Source organism: Desmodus rotundus, chromosome 3 (genome assembly GCF_022682495.2).
Source record: "Desmodus rotundus isolate HL8 chromosome 3, HLdesRot8A.1, whole genome shotgun sequence".
NCBI classification, from domain to species: Eukaryota; Metazoa; Chordata; class Mammalia; order Chiroptera; family Phyllostomidae; genus Desmodus; species Desmodus rotundus.
Window position 1 is genome coordinate 26,376,611 of NC_071389.1, and position 21,129 is coordinate 26,397,739.

At 40.4% G+C, this 21,129-nt stretch overlaps 1 protein-coding gene across 9 annotated transcripts in view; it reads left to right on the top strand.

The window, feature by feature from the left end:
* NFYC (nuclear transcription factor Y subunit gamma) overlaps positions 1–21,129 on the top strand; it is a 63,657-nt gene that overhangs the window by 19,228 nt on the left and 23,300 nt on the right. For 8 of the 9 annotated variants that reach the window (XM_045190886.2, XM_024554639.3, XM_053920046.1 and 5 more), the window contains one exon: positions 15,108–15,220. In XM_045190886.2, coding sequence (XP_045046821.1) covers positions 15,116–15,220 — 105 coding nt within the window. In that variant the 5' untranslated portion in view covers positions 15,108–15,115. Of the gene's footprint in view, positions 1–9,115; positions 9,135–15,107; positions 15,221–21,129 lie in introns of those variants that run through there. The other variant, XM_045190887.2, reaches the window with a different exon arrangement.

Sequence of the window (21,129 nt, forward strand, 5' to 3'; positions counted from 1 at the left end):
TCTTCGTATTAAGAACTTTGTGGATTTGGCTTCTTGGAGAGATATCTAGCCACTGTCTCTAGCCTGGATTCTTAACCTTTTTAGGGTCATGGACTCTGAGATCTGACCTACTATACCTGGAAAATGAACATAGGCATGCCTGTGCAGAACCCTGCTGACTAAGATATTTTCCAGTATATATTAAATGGTGTTTATATGATCTCTTCATTTACACTTTAACCAGATACGTGTTTCCCAGAGAAATGAAAACTCTACTTCCATTAGGAGCAAAGATCTTCTAGAGCCAGCTATAACTTAGACTAGGGATGGCTCAGTGTGGGGGGGGTGGCTTAGATGGGATCTGAGATTTGAGCAGTTATTTACTCTATTTACAGTATCTGAGGCAGCATGGTGCAGTAGCAAAAGCAGGCTATTTAAAGTCAGGAGACTTGTGTTCAGGTCCCTAACAGCTGTCACCAGCTTTGTGAGCTTGGGCAAGTCAGCCATTTAGTGTCAGCTTCCTCACATGTAAAAATGGGTCCTAAAAATAGCACCTTCCTATTTAGTGGTGAGTCTCAAAAGAGATCATGTATGTCAGAGTGCTTTGCAAATTGTGAAGTGCTACATAATATTAGCTGTTACTAATTCAAACTATTGGGGGGTTATATGCTTATGAAGATAGGTGTGGCATCAAAGAAAAAAATGCCAGTATTTTAACATGTTTACCAAGGAGTTTGTTTAAACCAGACACATCTCTTTTAAACTGATTGCGCATGCCTTCACCTGCATATTCCTGTTTGTGCTGATATGACTCTGTGTACTGCATATGTTGAGACCATCAAACCTTTCCTTATCAAGAGTCCTATGAAATAATTTTAGCCCCTTTGGCAAAAATTAGGGTCCTCAGAATAAGATGAGAGGGGAATGCTGATTTTTTGGAAACCCTTATTAGATTTAGGAACCTCTCAGATAAAAAATTGGAAATTTGTTCCAATATGATACTGAGATTTTGCATTATAATTCAGGTAAGTTGTAATAGTTGTAGATATTTACCAGCAGAGGTTAAATTTTTAGTTTATGTACCAAATATTTATGAAGTTAACCGGGAGCCATTTTTTTGTTTGCCTTGTGGTCATATGATCTCCTGTCTGTTTTCAAGCTTGGGAGGCAGTTATAGCTTGCACAGTAGTAGCAAGCAAGTAAATGTTGGAGTGAAGACTTTTAAAAAAAATAATGGTCTTACATCAAAATACAATCATTAGCATAAATTTCACACAGTTGATACCCGCTGTGAAATACAGTTCCAAAATAAATGGGGAAAACACGTGGGATTCTGGTTCTCACCCATTTTACCTACCTGCTGTCATCTATGTTTAGGACTTTTTTTTTCCTGCTTGAAGCTGGGTGGGCTATTTTGTGATCTGTTTGATTTCCTGTCCTATTAAGTCACTTCCTCTCAGGCATGGTCAGACAGCATTGATATCTGCCTCCTTTCTCTGCATTGAAAGAATTGTATTCAGACAGAAGAAAGCCTGGCCAATTGTCATCAGCCTCTCCAAATAAAATTCCAGTTCTGGGGATGCGTATATTTGAAAACAGCAGTCATGGTTAATGTGGGCTTTTTGATCCTAAAATAAGATGAGGTCTCCTTTTAATGAAGCTGTATACTTTGGGGAGGCTTGTTACCCAAAAAACATTCTTAAAGCATGAATGAAGTTATTTTGCCTATCTCGGTCCTTGATCAGAAATGCATACAGAGTTTGTATATTCTTAAGTTTAGGTTCATAGAAATCACTTAGGGGTCTAGTCTAGGTGCTTCTTGTAAAATGGGGAAGTTGAGGCCCAGAGAGGTTAGGTGCCCCAATCTTTCAGCCTTTTAATGACTAGCCTGCTTAAGCTCAGAGATTCAGCTCCCACTCAGTTCATTCCATGTTTCTGATATTCCTTTAGGTTGTGTTTGCTTTTTACTTTCCATACTTCTCTGTATTTTGGTACATCTGTACAGGTTTGCTATTTGAACACAGAAACTGGGCCGTGGGAGAGGTTCAGAAGTCTCCATGTAGAATCTGTTGGTTGGAATGTCTGCTGTGGTAGCAGACTTTCCCTCCCTTTTGGGATCTGAAGATCTCTTGCCTCAGCCAGTTGTTTATTCAGAAAGCTGAGAATCAGCTAGGAAGCTAATGGTGCCCACCTGGCTGAGGTGTCCCAGAGAGCTGGGTTACTTTTATGCATTACAAGGAAGTAAACTAAGGTTTACAAATACAACACCTGCATGCCAGTTCATTGGTTTTGTTTTGTTTTATTTGTTTTTGTTAACACACCTCAAGAGCAAGCTAATTCCCAAACAAGTTTGGGCCTGGTTCTTCAAGTGAGTTGTTAAGCCAACCTGTTTTTAATAAACAAAGATCCCAGGATTATTTCAAGCATTTGACAAGTCTGAAATAGAAGTCATTGTCAGTATACTCCCAAAATAATATTTTACCTATGCCAACTTTAATCTTTACCACCAGCAAAGTGGCATTGCGTATCTGCACTTGTGTGTTTGTGTAGTGTGGACTTGGTTTTTGTTCTTATTTTGTGTATTCTCTGATAGACTATAAGTACTTGAAATTTTTAATTTTTTTGTAGCTGGATTTCTTTTTACCACCTTCATATATTTGAACAAAAGTTAAGTTTACTGAAGGAATGGGAGCTTAGATGTTGTAACTTAGTAATATTTAGTCCTGAGTTATACTGTGTTTGAAAATTACAGTAGATACACACAAGGATGGTATCTACTTCTTGTCTGTATTTTCCAGAAACTTAGTTTTCTTTTTAATCTGTTCTGCTGCCTCAGTTTTGGGCCCAGCTGTTTAAAAGTTGGTCAGATCCTATTTGTATTATCACCCTTATCTTTCTGTCTCTCCCTTCGGCACATCCCAAAGCCAGACCCCACCGTTCAATAATTGATGAAGAGTTTTTCTCTATTTAGAGTGTTTACTATAGATTAAATTATAGTTTTGCACCCTACAATGAAAAAGGGCAGCTGAAGGGTAAGAAATGATGGTAAATTCCAGCATAAAGACAGAACGAAAGATTAAAAAAACCTAGTAAATGTTTAACTTTAAGAGGCATAACATAGCTTGTGACCTTGTGTTCCTTAGTTCAAAGGAAGAATGGAGACTAAAATAGCCACAGCAAACAGCAGTGCCAATTCACCTGGTTATCTTTTTTTTCTCGAACGTGCTATCATTTTGGTCTGTCTCCATAGTTTCAATTACATAGAAAATTAAAGGGAAAAGCTGCTTGACTGGAAATATCCAGATAAAATGAATGTTTCCTTTATCTGTATTCTAAGGTATATAGTTCTTAGCTTTAAGAAAATTCTAAAGTTGGATGCTTTACATTTCTTTCACTAATTCACCATGCATTCATACCTTTTATGTGAAAACTTTGAAAATCTATACAACTAAAACCATAGGATCTAACAGTCCAGTAGGGGAGACAGATGTTGTGTATCAAATACATGAATCTGATGTGGAAAACACAAACACAGGACACAGACTTTAGAGGAGGGGACACCTTTACTTATAGCTTAGGAATGAAGGGGGGGGGCAGTTGAACTGGGCGTTGGACTCGGGGAGTAGGGATAAGGGCATTCCAGGCATGTGGAACAGGAGGAGCAAGGTCATGGTTGAAAAAGTGCAGTGTGGGCCGAAGAGAGCAGAAAATGGGCTAGTCTGTTTAGAGCATGTGGAGATGAGTTCAGGACAGGAGGGACTGGCAAAAGAAAGAAGTGTGGAGATGTAAGTTGGGTCAGGTATTGGAGGGCTTTGACTGCCTAGCTAAGAAATCCGAACTGTCTCTGCTTGACATTGGTGAACTGTTGAAGATTTGGGGTAATAGGTTCATGTGGCATTATTGGAGCCATGCTTTTATAAGATTTATTAATCATCATCTAGAAATGACTAGAATTCTGAGTAGAAGACACTGGAAACAGTGAGTTCACATACTAGGTTTACAACTCTTACTGGATTTTTATGAGGGTTAAAAGTAATGTAAAGAGCTTAAAATCAGGCCTGGCATATAGCAAATACTAAGTAAATATTAGCTATCATCATCATCATTTTTATTATGTGGAGGTGATGAGGGCCTAAACAAAGTTAATGGTAGTGTGAAGATGATTAGAGATGGACACTGTTGTTACAGAATTCAGAAGTTGATCAGAATTGAAAATAGAGTCCAGGATGACCCTGAGATTTCCAGTCTGGGTAACTGGAAGATAGAAAGAGAAAAGTTAGAAGGAGCAGGTGTGGGGAAAGAGGAAGATAGATGTGATTTTGGATACATGGCGTGAGTTCTGGCTGGCTTCCCAGTTGGAGATGGTCAGCATGCAGGACTGGGATTTAGGAGAATACCAGCATTGGCCATTTATATTTGAAATGTAAGCCATACAGATTAGAACTGAACTTGGGGAATGGATGGGAGAGAATCAAGGGAGAGAATGGACAGAAGAACCAGAAGAATAAAGCTTAATGTTAAAGATGGAAACAAAAAAAAGGTCAGATCCCAAAGTTGAGACAGGTAGGAATGAGCACGGCAGAGTCCTCCAGGTCAGTGTTCTGTAAGCTTTTTAAATTGCACACCCCTATTACCTGAGTATGTAGTTCCCATGTATGAACTAGTATTCTTTACTCTGGTCACTTGGTCCTTTTTGTGAATGTTAGCTTAGTTAAAAGCAGAGAATACCTGTAACTTCCCCTGTCCAGGCACACACAACCAAATAAGGGTGTCACTGTTCAGAATAGCCCACATTTCCTCAGGCTGCTTAGAGCACCATGCGTGGTACTCAGTCTTGTGGTAAGTTAAACTGAGGGAGGGCATCAGTATCAGCCCATAGATTAAATATTCAGAAAGGCAGTATTAACATTTTCAGTGTGTGCCTTGATATGTAAAAGATTAGAAATAACTACCCTAGAATCTGGTGGCATTCCCTTGTTCTGAAAATGGACAAATATTTCCTTGAAATGTTGTCCAGCCGTTCCTTGAGATAAATGATATACATGTATATGTATATATATGTGTGTGTGTATAACCTCAAGTTTTCGTGTTTCAGCTTTGAAGTACACACACATCTCCATCCAGTGCAAAGACTGGAGGGTTCCCCCGTGCCCCAAGTTGTTTGTGTTTAATCTTACTGGTGTTAGTTAGCTTTTGAAGTTTCAAACGGCAGCATTCTGCATGAAGTCAATGATAAATACATATGTGTAGGAATTTGGCAACATTTGCTTTTAGCAAATAATTCATAGCCACATGATCATGATAACAGTGATGAGCAGTACACACAGTAAATTACCAGGAGTAAGATAACCACATCTGTAGGGTTTAGCGTAATTTTTACTATAAGGCATTTATATTTAGTTTCTAGACTAGGTATGTTCTAATTATCCTCAATCTAAAGTAAAGGCAATAAGAAACTTTTCACTAGAGACATAATGGTAAATTTCTAGCCATCTTACCTGGTTATTTATATCCTGAACTCCATGATTTTTTCTGGTAATTAACTGGGCAAATGCCCATGAAGCCACCCTTGAAGGTTGTTAAGCGTGGTTAACAGTTTGCAATGTTTCTATGAAACATAGCACTTCAGAGTTAACGGAGTGACTTTGTATTTATTCTCTCACTTGGTAATTACCTAAGGTAGGTGGGACACCCATGTGGCTGAGGACACAAGGGCAGAACCTGGTGACATAAGCCCTGTGCTCTTTGCACTGCAGCTTGTCACTGTGTACAAAAAACAAGCTAAAGCTGTGTCTGTCTTACGGGACTGATTCCTCCTCCCACCTCCCCTTTTCCTGTGCATCTCTGCCCCCAAAAGACACACATTGTAAAAAAAAAAAAGAATTTTTGCAGAGTTTGCATATAATTTTACATTGTATGACTAATCAAGTTGATTGTATAAAAGGATCAAGTATATAGTCAAATTGAGTTATTTTTCAAAGTTTTTGTCAAACAAGATAGGTGAACTGAGCCACCTTTCTTTTCAGAACAAAGCATGAGCCCTGCCAGTGTGTTGGAAAATTGTCTTCATCAGTCCTAAATTCACTAAGGTGAGATAAGTACCATATTTTGCCCTGTTAATGTGCAGTTTTTTGCCCAAGGTTTTGAGGGGAAAATAAGGATGCACATTATACGTTGGTCTAATAATCCCGTGTATAATGCACACAAACCGTGGGTGCTCATTATACACAGCAAAATACAGTAGTTAAAGGACTTTTTCCAGACAGATAGGAGGTTAGAGTTGTGTTAGGTGTTCCATGGTGTTCCATAGCTTGTAGAAGCATACTTTGTGGTATGTATTGGGCACCTCCTTGGGTTCTTATCTTGGCCCATAGCGATTGGTATTTTTAGATGAGCCATGGTGTTCTTAATAATCAGTTGCATTATAGTTCTTAGCTGTGATTTATACTCCTTGCTTTGCTCCTAGGGAGGTAGTTAGAACAAAGGAATTCACCATGTTCACAATGCAGCAATAACTATAATTTCAGAGGGCTACATAAATTTAGCCAGGTGATTCCTCCTGTTAGAGTGCAGCTGTGGAACCATCTGCAATAAGGGTGCTAGGCTAAGGCTGTTCTGTGAGCTATCATGAAAAGATAGAGCAGCTGACTTTCTATCACCAGGCCCCCGAGAGGGTGAACTTTGAGCTTGATGTACCAGAACGTCTCATCTCCACTCGTGCTTGGTGGCCAGATATCCCCAAGTCCCAGTTCTTGTGGACAACTGCAGTTTTACCATGCTTGAAAACCCTTAAGCTTTCTACTTTGAAGTGTCTAAGAATCTGGCATCTTGGCATTTTGGAGTACTTTTTCTCGGAGAAGGATCAGGAAAACTAAAGAGGAAAGGGTTGGTGGATTTATGTTCCAGGCTGAGAAGACCCACAGGTTCTTAAGTTTTTGGCCCTTTACTGAGTTATCAGTTCTTAAAGAGGGAGGAGAACATGCAGTGAAAACGCACACCACTGAGAATCAGGACGTATGGGTTTTAGGCCAGCTCTGGCACATGCGTTGCCCTGTGCCCAAAAGGCAAGACCCTTGGTCTATCTGGATAAAGTATTTTTATCTGTCAAATGGGAATATCAGTACCTGTGCTGTTTTTGCAGTGAAAAACAAGTGACATACTGTAAAGAAAGCTACTTTACAAAGTACAAACCATGTACAAATGGAAGAGATGAGCATAACCGTCTCAGCTGCTTTGTGCTCTTTGAAGTGGTCTTTACACTCTCAGGTCCTGACAGCTGTATACATGGAAGGGGGAGGTCTAGTGTTTGGTTGTTTGGAAGATTTGTTTTATCTCATGCCTGCTCTCCCCCTCCCCCCTTTTTTCTTTCTTTGAACATTTAAATCAATGATAAAAGACGCCAAGCAGAGGGCAAAATTCACTGTGTCTGTGAATCAGCAGAATAGCAGAATCCATACAGCCAAATCGATACAGCCAAGCTCATCTTGACAACCCTATAACACCACCCAGGTTTTTAATTGAGAATTCTCTGAGCAGGGATGATGATAGGCCATCTGGCTTGCGTGTGATGTTTGGTATTTTTCATGACCTTCTAACATACATGTACTGAACCTGGGGATTCTTGCTTTCTGGCTACTAACCTGCTGTATGTTTGTGATCCTGGGCAAATCACTTAACTTCTTGGAGCCTCTGCCCACCTGCAGCAGCACCTTGCAAGGTCTCCAGGGCCAGTACATTTTCTTTAATGTATTTACCCTGTACTGTACCGCCCCCCACTGTCGACAGCTGAGTATTCACAGGTGCAACTGACTGACCTAGAGACATGCAAATGAGAAGGGCAAAACAGAAAAGAAAAAACAGTGCTAGAGCCTGGAAAGAGACAACAGAGAAATAAAAGAAAGATGCTTATATGATAGGAGACAGTAGTGCTATTAGCATCTTTTATGATTGCCACAGAGATATTGGGAGTGGGGAGCAAGTGGATAAAAAAGGATTCTTTGATTTAAAGACTTTTAAGTCAGTGATCAAAGCTGAGATTGCTCATCCCTCTGAACAGTTTGAATAGACATGTACTTTAAAACAGTGCAGAAAGTGAGAATGAACAAGCTATCTCAAATCAAGAACAGAATTTTAGAGCTTTTGCATTTCCAACTCTACTGTTTACTATATCATGACCTTGAGCAAGTAACTTAAAATACCCAATTCTCAGCTTTCTAATCTGTAAAGTTGGAATGATATTGATATCTTTATCACTGAGCTGAGTAAAGATCAGTTGAGGATAATGTATATGACAGGTAGTTTGTAACTCTAAAGGTCTTAAGGTGGTGTCTTTGAAACATTTTTCAGAATCACACTAATCAGACTTCTTACCTCTCCTGAGCACACGCAAACACAGGATGCTGCCAGAAGGTGGACAAGAGGTTATTCTCAGAGTTTCTGAATCATAGAAGGGATCCAGTAAGCAAAATGGCCCTTTGTTTTAGGGTAACTGTGACTCGGGCTGCTGGCACTATTTCTGTCTCCAGCTCAGGCTCAGGGCCTGAAAAACCAGTTACTCATCATTCTTTCTGCAAGAATTTATTTACTCCTATTAAGTTGGAGGGTCGAAGAGATTAACAGATATTTTTGTGGGGCAGAGGGGTTTGTCCAGTTTACTCCTGATGGAGGCTGAACAGGTGAATGAGCCGTATAACAACTGATCTAGGGCAAGCTTCTCGACCTCTGACACTCAGTTTTCCTATCAGTAAATGGGGAATAACACTACCTCTGTCATAGAAGGATTCGATGAAATAAAACACTTAACATTTTTTAGAACTGGGTTCTGAATGTTATCTGACCCTTTTTTGGTAAAGGGCCAGGTAATACTTTCAGCTTGCAGGTCGTAAGGTTTCTGTTGTACACTTAACTCTGAGTTGTAGTGTGAAAGCAGCCATAGACAATGTGAATGAATGGGTGTTGCTGTCTTCAGTAAAACTTAATTTACAAAAAGAGGCTTCAGGTCCCTGCTTGTGGACCTTTGCTTTAGAATACTTTACTAAAAGATTTGGTCTTTTTTTCCCATCATACAAAATACTGATAGTGTTTTCTTGCTGTCATATATGCAGGAATGGTTTAAGTTGAAAGTTAATGAAGGAATAAGGAAGAAAGTGTATGAGGTAAGATGTTTAGACACCATTTCTTTTCCACAGAAACAGGTTTTAAAATGTTCTGTATATGCCTTCCTGTCAGTTTCAGTTCTTTCTGTCTGGTGTAGGTCTTCATATTGTGATCTAGGCCCTGTTTAAAAGATTATGTTGTAGTAGATAGCAAACAGAAACATGGTTTTGTTTTTGAAGGAAACGTGTTTCTGCTGCCCTTGTGTCCTGGTGAGCAGATCTTCAGGGAGGGCCGTTTGCAGTTAGTTCCAACCCTTAGTCTTTTGGGAAGCATGTTTTTTTTCCAGTAGGCAGTTTGAAAAGCTTTGTACTTGGCCTCTTGGAGCTAGAGACAGACATACCCTCAAACACTAAACTTGGCACTCGTCGGGGAAGGGGTCTCCAGTAAGGCTACATTACTCATTCTTCCAGTAGTTGGTGTCATCTGGTATCCAGTTATGTAAGGGAACTTAAGTAGTAAGGTTTCTGGCACTAAGCTTAGTGCTTTCTTACTTAAGTGGAAACCTTAGATGAGCTTAAATAAAGACCTCTTTTCTGTCTATTCATGCAGCCTTCCCTTGTATTATTCATTTATGGCATCCTCAAATAGTGAAGTGTCAGCCTTCCTGATCAGACCACCCCTTAGCGTGTGTTCAGTGTACACATCAGGCCTGGAGTAGCTTGGTGGTGTGACTGGCCCAAGGCTGCCCGCGGTGGGCAGCAGGCGAGTTCACAAACATAGGTCTTTTGATTTCCAGAGCAGTGTTACTTTTCTTTTTCTGAAATTGTCAGTCCGAGGTTGGTTTTATTGTGGAGAGCGTATGCCTCCTTGAGGCTTGAAGTGCTTTTTAGCCATGATCGATAATGGCACATGTCCTGAGGTCCATCTGTGTGCACATGAGAACCAAATACTCTGTTAGTAGAATTGTGTTGTTTTGGAAATCTCAGTTCTCAAATTTAGTTTTCATTTTTCTTTGTAGTTTGGAAGACTGTCTAAAATAGCAAGCTCAAATGAACTTTAATCCTACCCTGTTTTTTTCTTTTCTTATCCATCTGTTTACTCATATTAATATTCCTTCTTTCTTTTAAACTCTCACTCACCATTTGAAATACAACATCCCAACAGCTAGTTCTAGCTAATTCAAATAAAGAAAACTGTAACTGACTGAATTTCTGAAGCAGTACTGGAACATAAAATACACGTGATAGTGCTGCCGATTGGGCTTTAAAGTAAAAATCTTGTCATCTAATGACAGGAAAACATGATCAAAACACAAGTCACAGAGGGAGCGAAGAAGATCCATACTTTGCACGTAGGGAGATACTTGTGGGGTATAATAAGTTGGAGACAAAGGGGTGATTGAGGACACTCCCAGCTGTCTAAGGGTTCAAGTTGGAGTGTGGAGGCACTAAGGGGAAAGATGGTACCAATGTTTGGATGTGCTTTTCATTCAAAACTGGGCTAAGAGATATTTGCTTGCATTTGACAATGAGAGCATTATTTTTAGGTAAAACTTCACTGCCAGGGATGAGTCAGCTCTAGTACTTGAATAGAACAGCATTCGTCAAGGATTGGGCTTCATTTTAGGTGAGCTTTCTGTGGTCCTTTTTTTTTTTTTTTACTTGAATAGTTGTTGTGATATTAGGGTTTTAAAGTATTATCACCCCAAAACATCTGATTTGGTTTTAGTTAGTTCAGAGAGCAGTACTGTGGGTTTTGGCACATTATAAAGGACTTTTGTAGAGAGAATGAGGGACATGCCAAGAAATAGGAGAGCTAAAATCTAAAGGTATAAGAGTTTTAGAAATTAGGGAATATGGCAATAAAACCTTCTATTTCTCTTTGTATTTTATGACTTTGATACATTCTTTCTATATACAGGCATCACTAAGGGAGGATTTGGCAAGCATGTACCTGGTCAAAAGTAAGAGTTTGAATGATTTCCAAGAGAATACTAAAAGAGGGACACTCTGCTTCTGAGATGTTTTGAAAACTACTTAGGTCTCTTTTTCTTTCTTTGAGAATGATAAAGACTGACTAAATATTAGAGTAACAGCCAGATTGGCCGCCAGTGAGGGATCTGATTGAATCATCTTATTTCCTTCATGGTTTTCTCCTTTTCCTGCCAATGGATGGCCAAACAGGTATTTGCCTGCCTTTTCCTCCTCCTTACCTATCGTCATAAATTTTTCAAACTGCTTATCTATCTTGGTCTCCTTTCTGAGAAGGTTCAGACTTTCAAAAGATTTACATTTGGCAATTGCATGCACCTGCGTTGCCTGTCTTCCAGTCTGCCATACAGCGCTCAGCACCGTGTGTCCACCCTTCCAGTCGTGTGGACTTCTGGTGGTAGTCCTTACTTTGAAGGCCCAGAGAGAACCTCATTTGTTCTGAGCTTCCCAGCATAGTTTGTACAAGATAACCACTTCCTTTGGTTGTTTGAGCCATCCTTTCAGGGCAAACTTTCCAACAGGCCTCTTTCTCAGAAAGGCCATACCCAGCAACTCTTTTGCCCTTTTTTTCAGGAGTGATTACTTAATTGGACTGCATACTAGATGCTGCAAGGAATCCAGAAATGAATCATACTCGGGTCCTAGCCACAAGGTGTTTATAAAGCAGAAAGGGAAATATGATAAGACATGCACGTAAACAATGATCATACAAGGTAACATGAGGAGGGCAGAAAGAGACACAGATTGAGGACTCTGGGTTCATAAGGAGGAGTCATCGCTTCCAGATGGGGATATTTAGAGAAGACTTGTGGAGAGAGGGCGGTCAAGTTTAACATCGGAGCAGTAGCCTTTTCATGATAGACTTTGATTCTTCCCTTTCTAGTTTTGGAAAGCAAACTGTTTTAAAAACCAAATAAATGATGGTAATAGATATTGGGAGTTGAGATTCCTTCTAGCAACAACCATGCAATATTTCACCTGATCCTTAAGTCAGGGAGTCTTATTCAAGGATTTATAAAGTAATTAATGAACATGAATGTTAAATCTAACATCAGTAGTGAATTAAATCCTGGAAATTCTATCTTGCATTTTTCATAAGAGTGACCGAAGCAAATGTAGCTTGGCCTTAAGGCGGTTTTGTCCCTGTCAACTGTATATAAATAGCTTTACCCCATGATAGAGATAGCAATTGAAAATGGAATGAAGAGGATCATGGAATATAAGTCTCTTTCTTACTATTAAATACATACCTTCTCTCACCCTGGCTGGTGTGGCTCAAGTGGATTGAGGACTGGCCTGTGAATCACAAGGTTGCCAGTTCGATTCCTAGGCAGGGCACATGCCTGGGTTGCAGGCCAGGGGTCCCTGGTGTGGGAGAGGCAACCACACATTGATGGTTCTCTCCTTCTCTTTCCCCCTCCCTTCCCCTCTGTCTAAAAATATACATACATACATACATACATACATTCTCTCATCATCCTAGAAGATGAACCTAGCATATTTTCCATGGGCTGTAGATGTTATAAATAGGCTACTTCTGTAGCAAAATCAATTTTGTTACAGTTAATATATTAATTGCTAAAATAAGTGATGAGATTAAGGTTGCTTTATATTTTTTAACTTTGGATGATTGGCGAGCAAAAGTTGTTTGTGTTTATGATTAGGTTTATGATTGTAATGTTACATTGTGCTTTGGTCAGAAAATGTTGAGGACATCAGTTTGTTTTCCTGAAATCTGTGGCTTTAGGTTTGGTCTGATTTTTAAAGCCCCATGTCAAGACTGGATCTACTTTAAGGAAAGCCGTTTGAATCAAAGTACTCGTTTATAGTCATAATTTGTGTCCTTCCAATAGGTATTAAGAGAATTAGCTACTAATCATCTCTGTGCAAAGATGCTAGAAAACATGCTCCAAACCTTTTTGTCTCTTTCCTCATGATAGGATCTTCTGTCCCTGATGAGAGTATCTTTGAAGTCAGTAATTTATAAAAAGAGGTTTCTGGATGGAAAAATCATAAAAGTTATAATTTTAAATCCAAAGCTCAAATGCAACTTTGTTTGCAAATTCAACTAATGTAAAGAACAGTCAGAACTTTCCAAAGATGGAACAGAATGCCTTACCTACCAGTAAGCCAGTTTCCCAGAACTGGAGAGGGAGGACCTCAGATGTAAGCTGAATGACCACGTAAGGGTGGGATTGGGAGGGAGTTGGGCAGAGGCTGAAGTAGAGCCACGAGCAGAGGGGTGGGCCTGGGTGGCTCTTAATGTCTTTTTTTCAGTCCTAAACTTCTATGATGCAGTAAAATATAAAGGACATTTTTACTGATATACTTTTTTCCATTATCCATTTGTGATTATCGAACGCAGATGGGACTCTCAGGTTTAAAAACTTAACCTTTAATTAATTTTTGAGCTCCAGAAATACTTAATTTCTGTTTTGTACCTAACCACCACCATGCCCACACTCCAACAACGTGTGCTCAGAGCCGGCCAAATCCCCATTCATCATCTCCTCATAGTGACCGCCCATATGTTTGGGAACTGATCGCGCCAAGACACCCTCAGCTGGGGCAGTGTGAATTTAAAAGCAGACTGCGCACAGACGGTTTTAAAGGTGTTTCTTGAATTGTTCGCCTTTGTAATGATTGTGGGAAGAGATCACAGGACAACCAAAAGTTGTTAACAATTTTTTAAATCTAACGGATGTTTACACTCAAATAAACCGCTCATTATTAGCAAGTATATAAGATACCACACTGGTAATTGTGCGTATTCCTCCTTTGACTATAGCAGTTTGCCTGGCAGATTTTGCTAAGATCAGGCCTGTCCATAGATCCGTACAATAAAAGTTAGATTCTTGTTTGAAATTTTTTAATAATTATTTTTATTTTTAGAAAGATTTATTTGCCCCATTTTATAAAAGATTAGCGTCTCTCTTCATTGTCATGAGTACCTTGTAGACTCTATTAATAAAAATAAGTAATTAAGCTTCTCTAGATTACTTTGTTCTCAGTACATCGAAGAGAGTAGTATATAGGCTCTGTGCATATGATAAGTGGAAATATAATAGGAGCTGAGTGGAGGACCTAGTTAGTTACTTAGGACTCGGGATTTTATCTAGTCATCCCCGACTGTGATTCAACACTTCACTTTAATTCCCTCCCGAAACTCCAAGATCATATTACTTCCTAGTACTTAGAGTTCCCGTTGATGTATAGAGCTTCTTGTAGGCCTCCAGCACTAGAAATTGGCTCCAAATCTTTTCCCATTACATCATCACCCACTTATGTCATTATACCAGAGTAAAATCTGCTTTGAAGATTGTACTCTTGTTTTCCTTCCATTTCTTTTCATTTCATCATTTCCTTAAGAAGGAAAAAGAAAGAAAAAAAAAAAGCAGAGACCTCTAGGACAATCCCTGGCAAACATTTAAGAGTGAATCAAACATCCTCGCAGTTTAAACTTAGATTTATCAACCTTTATACCAGCGTGCATCCTCATGGAGCCTGGAAAGTAACATGATTGGTCACGTGACACCTGCTTTGGTGCTTTTCTTTCAGCTCTTCAGAATTAGTTCTTAATGACTTACATAGCTCTCCGCCAGCATCCTGTTAGTGGCATTGTTAAACCTTTTCAAATAATTTCTCAGAATAGATATTCTTAGGGCATCACTAAGTGTCTAGTTCTTTGTGTTTGATTAAACTTTCTTACATTTAACTATTTGCCAGATAAGCATTTAAGCCATCTGGAGTTTTTTACTCCCCCCCCCCCCCCAGCCCCCCGTAAGTCTTTTAAGACATTATAATGTTATGTACAGCTATAGCTGATGTGGGGATCCTAACTGATCTTTCTTCCCCCATCGCAAAGCAGTTGACCCAGTGTAGGTTCTGACCCTCTTCTTTCTACCCGTAATTTAACGTCCCCTTGTTGAAAAGTTGAATGAAGTAGGGAAAACATCTACAAGGAAAGATGTAAATAACCTGGGCAGAAAGTCTCACTTTATTATTATGTCTAATGTGTCTCATGCATGTGTTTGTTTTCAGTTGTCAGAATGTCCACAGAAGGAGGATTCGGCGGTACCAGCAGCAGTGATGCCCAGCAGAGCCTGCAGTCCTTCTGGCCTCGTGTCATGGAAGAAATCCGGAACTTAACAGTGGTAAGAAAGAATGAGAAACTTTTAAAGGGTGTAAAGAGCTGTGAGATGCCTGACCAAAACTTAGACTGAAACATGTTTAATCTCAAGCACATTTACAAAGTTATAATTTATTCCTGACCTTTGGGTAGGGAATGAAAATATAATTTAGCTTAGGTGAGACAATTATTGGTACAAGGATTTTTTTCATATCTCAGTGACTTTCCTTAGGCATGTGGCTTTATAGTGGACGCTTTGACTTGGAGGTAGTTTAATGTAAGACGTCTTTCAGAGATTGCAGAAAAGCAGAGCTCTCGCTTTTCTTCAGTAGCTTCAGCTCTTTTCTTAGGCCCAATTTAGAGGCCCCACCAAATTTCTAGAGCCTGATGAAAACTGTTGGGCAGTTTTTTCAACAACAGATCTACTCTAAGCAGTGACTCTTTCCAGGTTTTAGAAGATACACCTATGTTAGGGTTTCTCAACAGCAGCATTATTGACATTTTTGGCCAGAGCGATTGTTTGTCGTGGGGCAGTCCTGCGCATTGTAGGGTGTTTAGCAGTGTCCTTGGCCTCTACTTACTAGATGCCAGTAGCACTCTCCCCACCTCTTGACAGGCGTGACAACCAAAAATGTTTCCAGACGTTGGCAAATGTCTCTTGGGAGCTAAAATCATCCCCTGTTGAAAACCACTGACTTAAAAGGATCAAATATAACCCTGATTTTTGAGGAGCTTAATTATAAGTCTAGTAATTATAACTACAATCATTAATTCAATAAGTGTCTATTAAATACTTACTGAGTCAGGCACAGTGATGAGTCTGAAGCAGTAGAAGTGCTATGGGAGCACAGGGGACATCAGGCTTGTTTCTCCCTGGTTGAGTTAGGGAAGCTTTAGTTAAAGGGGACATTTTACTGCAGTATGCATTCACCAGATGGAGAGGATGGGAGAGTATATTTTCAGCAGAGAGAACTATCATCCATAAAGGCATTGGGGGCCTAGAGGGGAGGGCCTTTCTGTTTAGAGGACCAGTAAGAAGTTCAGCGTGGCTGGAGGTGACTGTGGGTAGTAGAGGGTGAGGTAGGACTAAGGGTATGATAGTGGTAGCAGGAGGTGAGACAGGCTAGAGTTAGAATATTTTCAGAGTACGGTGTCATGTCCTTAACGAAGAGAGAACGTTCCACTGGTGTCATGTCAGCAAATTCTGAAGGAGCTCTCCGGGTTAGAGGTGTCATTCTTGCTCTGGAGGTATTAGCATCCTGCCAGAGCAGACACTGGATTCCTTCCTAATGTAGCGCTGATGTCGTAATTTCTTAGCATTATTGGCTTTTAACCTCTGACATACAAGGTCAGTTTATTTGCTTACTCAACAATACTTACTATGCACCTACTATAGCTACGCTAGTTTCTGTGGATCCAGTAGTGAGCCAGACAGACAAGATAATTGCAGTCACAGAACATATATTCTGGTGGGGGAGACAGACTCTAAACAAATAATGAATGAATAAAATAAAATAACTTCTCATTGTGGTTAATGTCCACTGGCTTCAAGGGTAAAAAACTAATTCATATTGTGGATATACCTGTGGGTCATATTCATTTATACGGGAGATTTTCAGAAGTTGCACTTGGTTTGGCCTTTCTCAGAGTGGCCTCTGTTTACATGTGGATTCCCACTGAAAAGTCATTGTTTCTCTTCCGCAGTCTGAAGGTGGTGGTTTATCCGTACTGTTACTGTCTTGTATATAGGAAGAGAAGAGAGGAAAAAATGAAGTTATCAAACCACTAGTGGAGTCTTTTGCCCATATTTTATGGGGATAATCTCCTGGGTAAGCTGGTCAGGTTTTAGTGCCGGGGTCAGCCTGGTGTAAAACTGGCACCCTCCCAGGGTTGGGGTTAGGCCAGTACAGCAAGTCTGCATTCCAGCTGAGCATAGGGGCAAATCCGTACTCAGCTAAGTGGACCAAGAAACTCTGGAGGTCCAAGCTCAGCACTTCGCCTTTTTTGTATTTTGTTGGGCTTTGATTTTTTTTTAAATTGTGGTAAAAAATGCAAAATTCACCGTTTGGAAAAGTACAGTTCAGTAGTGTTCAATATGTTCACGTTGCTGTGCACCACGTCTCCAGGACGTTTTCGTCTTGCAGAACTGAAACTCTGTACCCATCAAACAACTGCTGTCCTTTCCTCCTCTTCCCAGCCCCTGGTAACCCCTGTTCCACCTTCTGTTTCCATGACTTTTGCCAGTCTTAAGTACCCCATATATGTGGAATCATACAGTATTTGTCTCTTTATGACTGTCTTATTTCACTATTTCACTTAGCATAATGTTCTCAAGGTTCATCCATGTTCTAGCATGTGATTGGATTTCTTTCCTTCTTTAGTCTGAATGATATTCCATGTATACGTGTGTATGCTACATTTTACTTACCATTCCTCTACCTCTCCCTATGGCACATGGCAGCATCTGCTACTCTGTGCGTCTGTTGTGTAACGTTGCCAGATATTTTAGTCTTTAGTCTGTGCCTTTCCAGAACTCAACAGCGCTAATAACCAGACTTCCTCAGATATGTCCGAGCCTCAGGTTGACATCACATGTCTAACTGATTTTTTTTAAAAACCCTATGTTTAAACTATCCAAACATGAATAAAACGTATAAGAATATTCATTAGGTGTTGTGGTCTCTAAGACTGGGACAAAAATTGTTCTAAAAACAAGTAATTGAAGTTGGCTAGGTGATACATGTTACATGATGTATTGGAAATACTGGACCTAGTCATTTTGGTCTGAGTTCTGCAAAAGCAATTTATCTTTCATCTCAGTGTGGCCATCACACTCTCTCCACTCAGTAATTGTGCATAAATCCAGGTGGTGTTCAGCTGGAATTGAAGTTACTTAAAATCGTACCAAAATGATCGTGCACTAGGGCGATTGTGTGAAGTACTGTCTTCCCACTCAGCAGAGCTCTGAAAACAGTAATTGACAGGCTTTTTGGTGTTGAATTGTATCCCTCTAGACCTTTGAAAGTGGGCAAGAAAAAGCTAAGTTTGTCTTTTGGTGGGGGTAGGTAGGGAGGCAACAGTGTTGAATCTTAAAAAGAAAAATCTAATCTTATTCCCTGCATCCCATTCAGCTTTCAGTTAGCTGTAATGTAACGCCTAGGTCACTTTCTTTTATTTTCCAGTTACGTCTCATTCTTCAGTGCCTCCAGATTGGACAATGGCATTTCTAGCATTACAGTCAGATAACCATTTAAAGGTTTTATTTATTTATTTTTAGAGAGAAGGGAAGGGAGGGAGAAAGAGAGGTAGAGAAATATCAATGTGCGAGAGATACATTGATTGGCTTCCTCTTGCAGGCCCCCAACTGGGGACCTGGGCTGCAACCCAGGCATGTGCCCTACTGCAAATCGAACCGGCGACCTTTCAGTTCGTAGGCCGGCACTCAGTCCACCGAGCCACATCAGCCAGGGCACGGTCAGATAACCATTTAAACGGGAACTTTGACGGTCTGTGGATTGTTACAAAACAGGTCCTGTGTTTGAGCCCTTCCTGTAGAGAGCACTGCTTCTCAGACTTCATTGTCTTAATGAACCACATGAGGATCTTGTGAAAAATACGGATTTTGATTGAGTAGGTTTGGAACAGAGCCTGAGATTCTGCATTTCTTCTGAGTTCCCAAGTGAAGCCATTGCTGGTCCAAGGACCCCACTTTGAGTAGCCAGGCTTTAAAAAGCAGCAGTAACCCTTAACCCTCATAGTCGTCAGGGGAGTTTTCAAAAAACATGATGCCAGGAATTCCTGGTTCAGTTAGTCTGGGGTAGAGCCCAGGCATCTTGTTTTCCCAACGCTCCCTGGTGATTCTGACACGCGGCCACGTTGAGGACCGCTGCCTTTGGGAGGACTCGAATCTTGTCTTTGCCGGAGCGCCTGACACGGTAGACCTGGGGAAAGGTCTCCTCATTATTGGAAACTCTGAGTGCTCTTTAATGCAGCCTGAGAACCACTGGCTTTTCTTCGGCTCTGAGCTCTCGTTGAGTGAATTCAGACCTTTTGACACTCAGCGGTTTCAGATGGCAGCGTTTTTAATGTGGTTCTCTGGTTGTGGTCGGGAGCACAGAAGTGTTCTGAGAGAGAATCTGCTCTTCCACCTCACGGATAACACTACCAAGAGTAGAAAGAGAGGCAGTCTGTCTGAGCTCTTCCACATGGGTCTGCGTCAGGAGCAGAAGTAAAATGTTCACATCAGTTGCACGGTTGCCAGTGACCAAGGGAGCACTGACTTGAAAGCCAATTTAGTGGACCTCAGTCTGCTGATAGTAAAGGGCTCCCCCTCCAGTAAGCTTGTCGTAAACCCTTACATGTGACTGGGCTCTTGTCAGTAACAGTGAACCACACACACATCTGAAGATCTACTTTCCACACACTGCCACTCGAGAGCTCAAGTTTGGGGATTATGAGAAAGTTTCTCACAAAAGAAAGGGTTGGGGTGAAGTTTAGAACCGAGCTCTCTGTAAATTTCTGCCTGGTTTTATGCCTCTCCAAGGTGGGAATGATGTAATCTCTTTATCCTTGACCCTTTTGTGTTGCTTTTGATTAAAGACTAGTCTTGTAGAAATTCTGAAAGTGGTATTTTACTTTTTCAAGTTGGGGAGGGAGGTCTTTTTATCTATCAGCTTTGGGCTTTGGTTAAGTAATCTTGGAACACGTGTGGAAATTAGATTCAGTCAGCAAGCCAAATGACAGCAGACTTGCAAGAGAACTAAATCTTACGGTTATAATCTTGTGCTGTGTGTGTCACCCTGGGAGGCCTTCGGAAGGAATTGTCACCCCCAGCGTTTTCCCTCGCATTTCTGTTTCACATCGTCATTTTCTGTGATGTGCCACACAAGGAGGAAGACCAGTGATTGATTCTGTGGTTAAATATTTTGTTTTGTTTTTTTCAATCCCTTTAGGGTCTGGCCTCATCCCAGCATTTTCTTTCCTGTTGTTCCCCTTTGTACTGAGGTCATATATCTAAAATTTAAATGGGCCGTGTTTTCTGTGTCTCTGTGCTTCTCTGCGTACTGTTCCCTCTGCTGAGTAACAGCATTCTCATGCTTTTTCAACAAGCAGATTTGTAGCCTCCCTTAGACACGGTTCAGATGTCAGCCCCTCCGTGGAGCATTCTCCAGTCCTCCCGTGCTCTCCAACCCCTCATTGTCAGCTGGTTATTTTCTTTGTCCCTGCGGGATTTTACACCCCCGTTCTAGTATAGCACAGGGGACCATAATGTTTTTATGTGACAGTTTCTAAAAATTAAATCATAGGCCTTTCAAAAGTAAGAATAGATTTGTATGTTTCACATAGTAGTAGGTATCGTATTAGTTGAGTTACATGAATGAGTAAATGAAAGAGGAAAAAAAATAGAAGAATGTGTCCTGCTCTCTCCTTTTGGTGAAATTTTAATAAACTGGACTTCTAAACCTCTGCCACTTCAGGGTTAGTTTTAGTAAGGGCTTCATGGAAAATGTTGATATCTAATTTGGAAAAGGAAAAGATGAAAAATTGGTGTTGGAAGTTTGTAGAGGTGAGTGGTAGCCAGTAGCCAAGCAGCTCGTTGGGTTTGCGTGGGGAAATGAGACGTCTTGGTGTGCACTTTATCCTAGTGGTTGCTCTTCCTTCTGTAATCGTAAAAGGGATTCTGGAAAGGCTGTTTATGTTTTTCCGAATACCCTATTCCTTGACAGTAGTTGAGGTATTCTGTTGGTCTTGGAAAAGAAAGTTCACTTATATATATTAATTATACCAAATCTCAAATAATAGCTGCTCTTTCCATAATGTGATGATACAAATTCCCAGGTGAGAATACTGGGTTTGGCGAGTTACATTTCAGACCACTTACAGAATCGGTCATTTGACACCTAGTCCCAGCAGGGATTTTGCTGATTTTAGCTA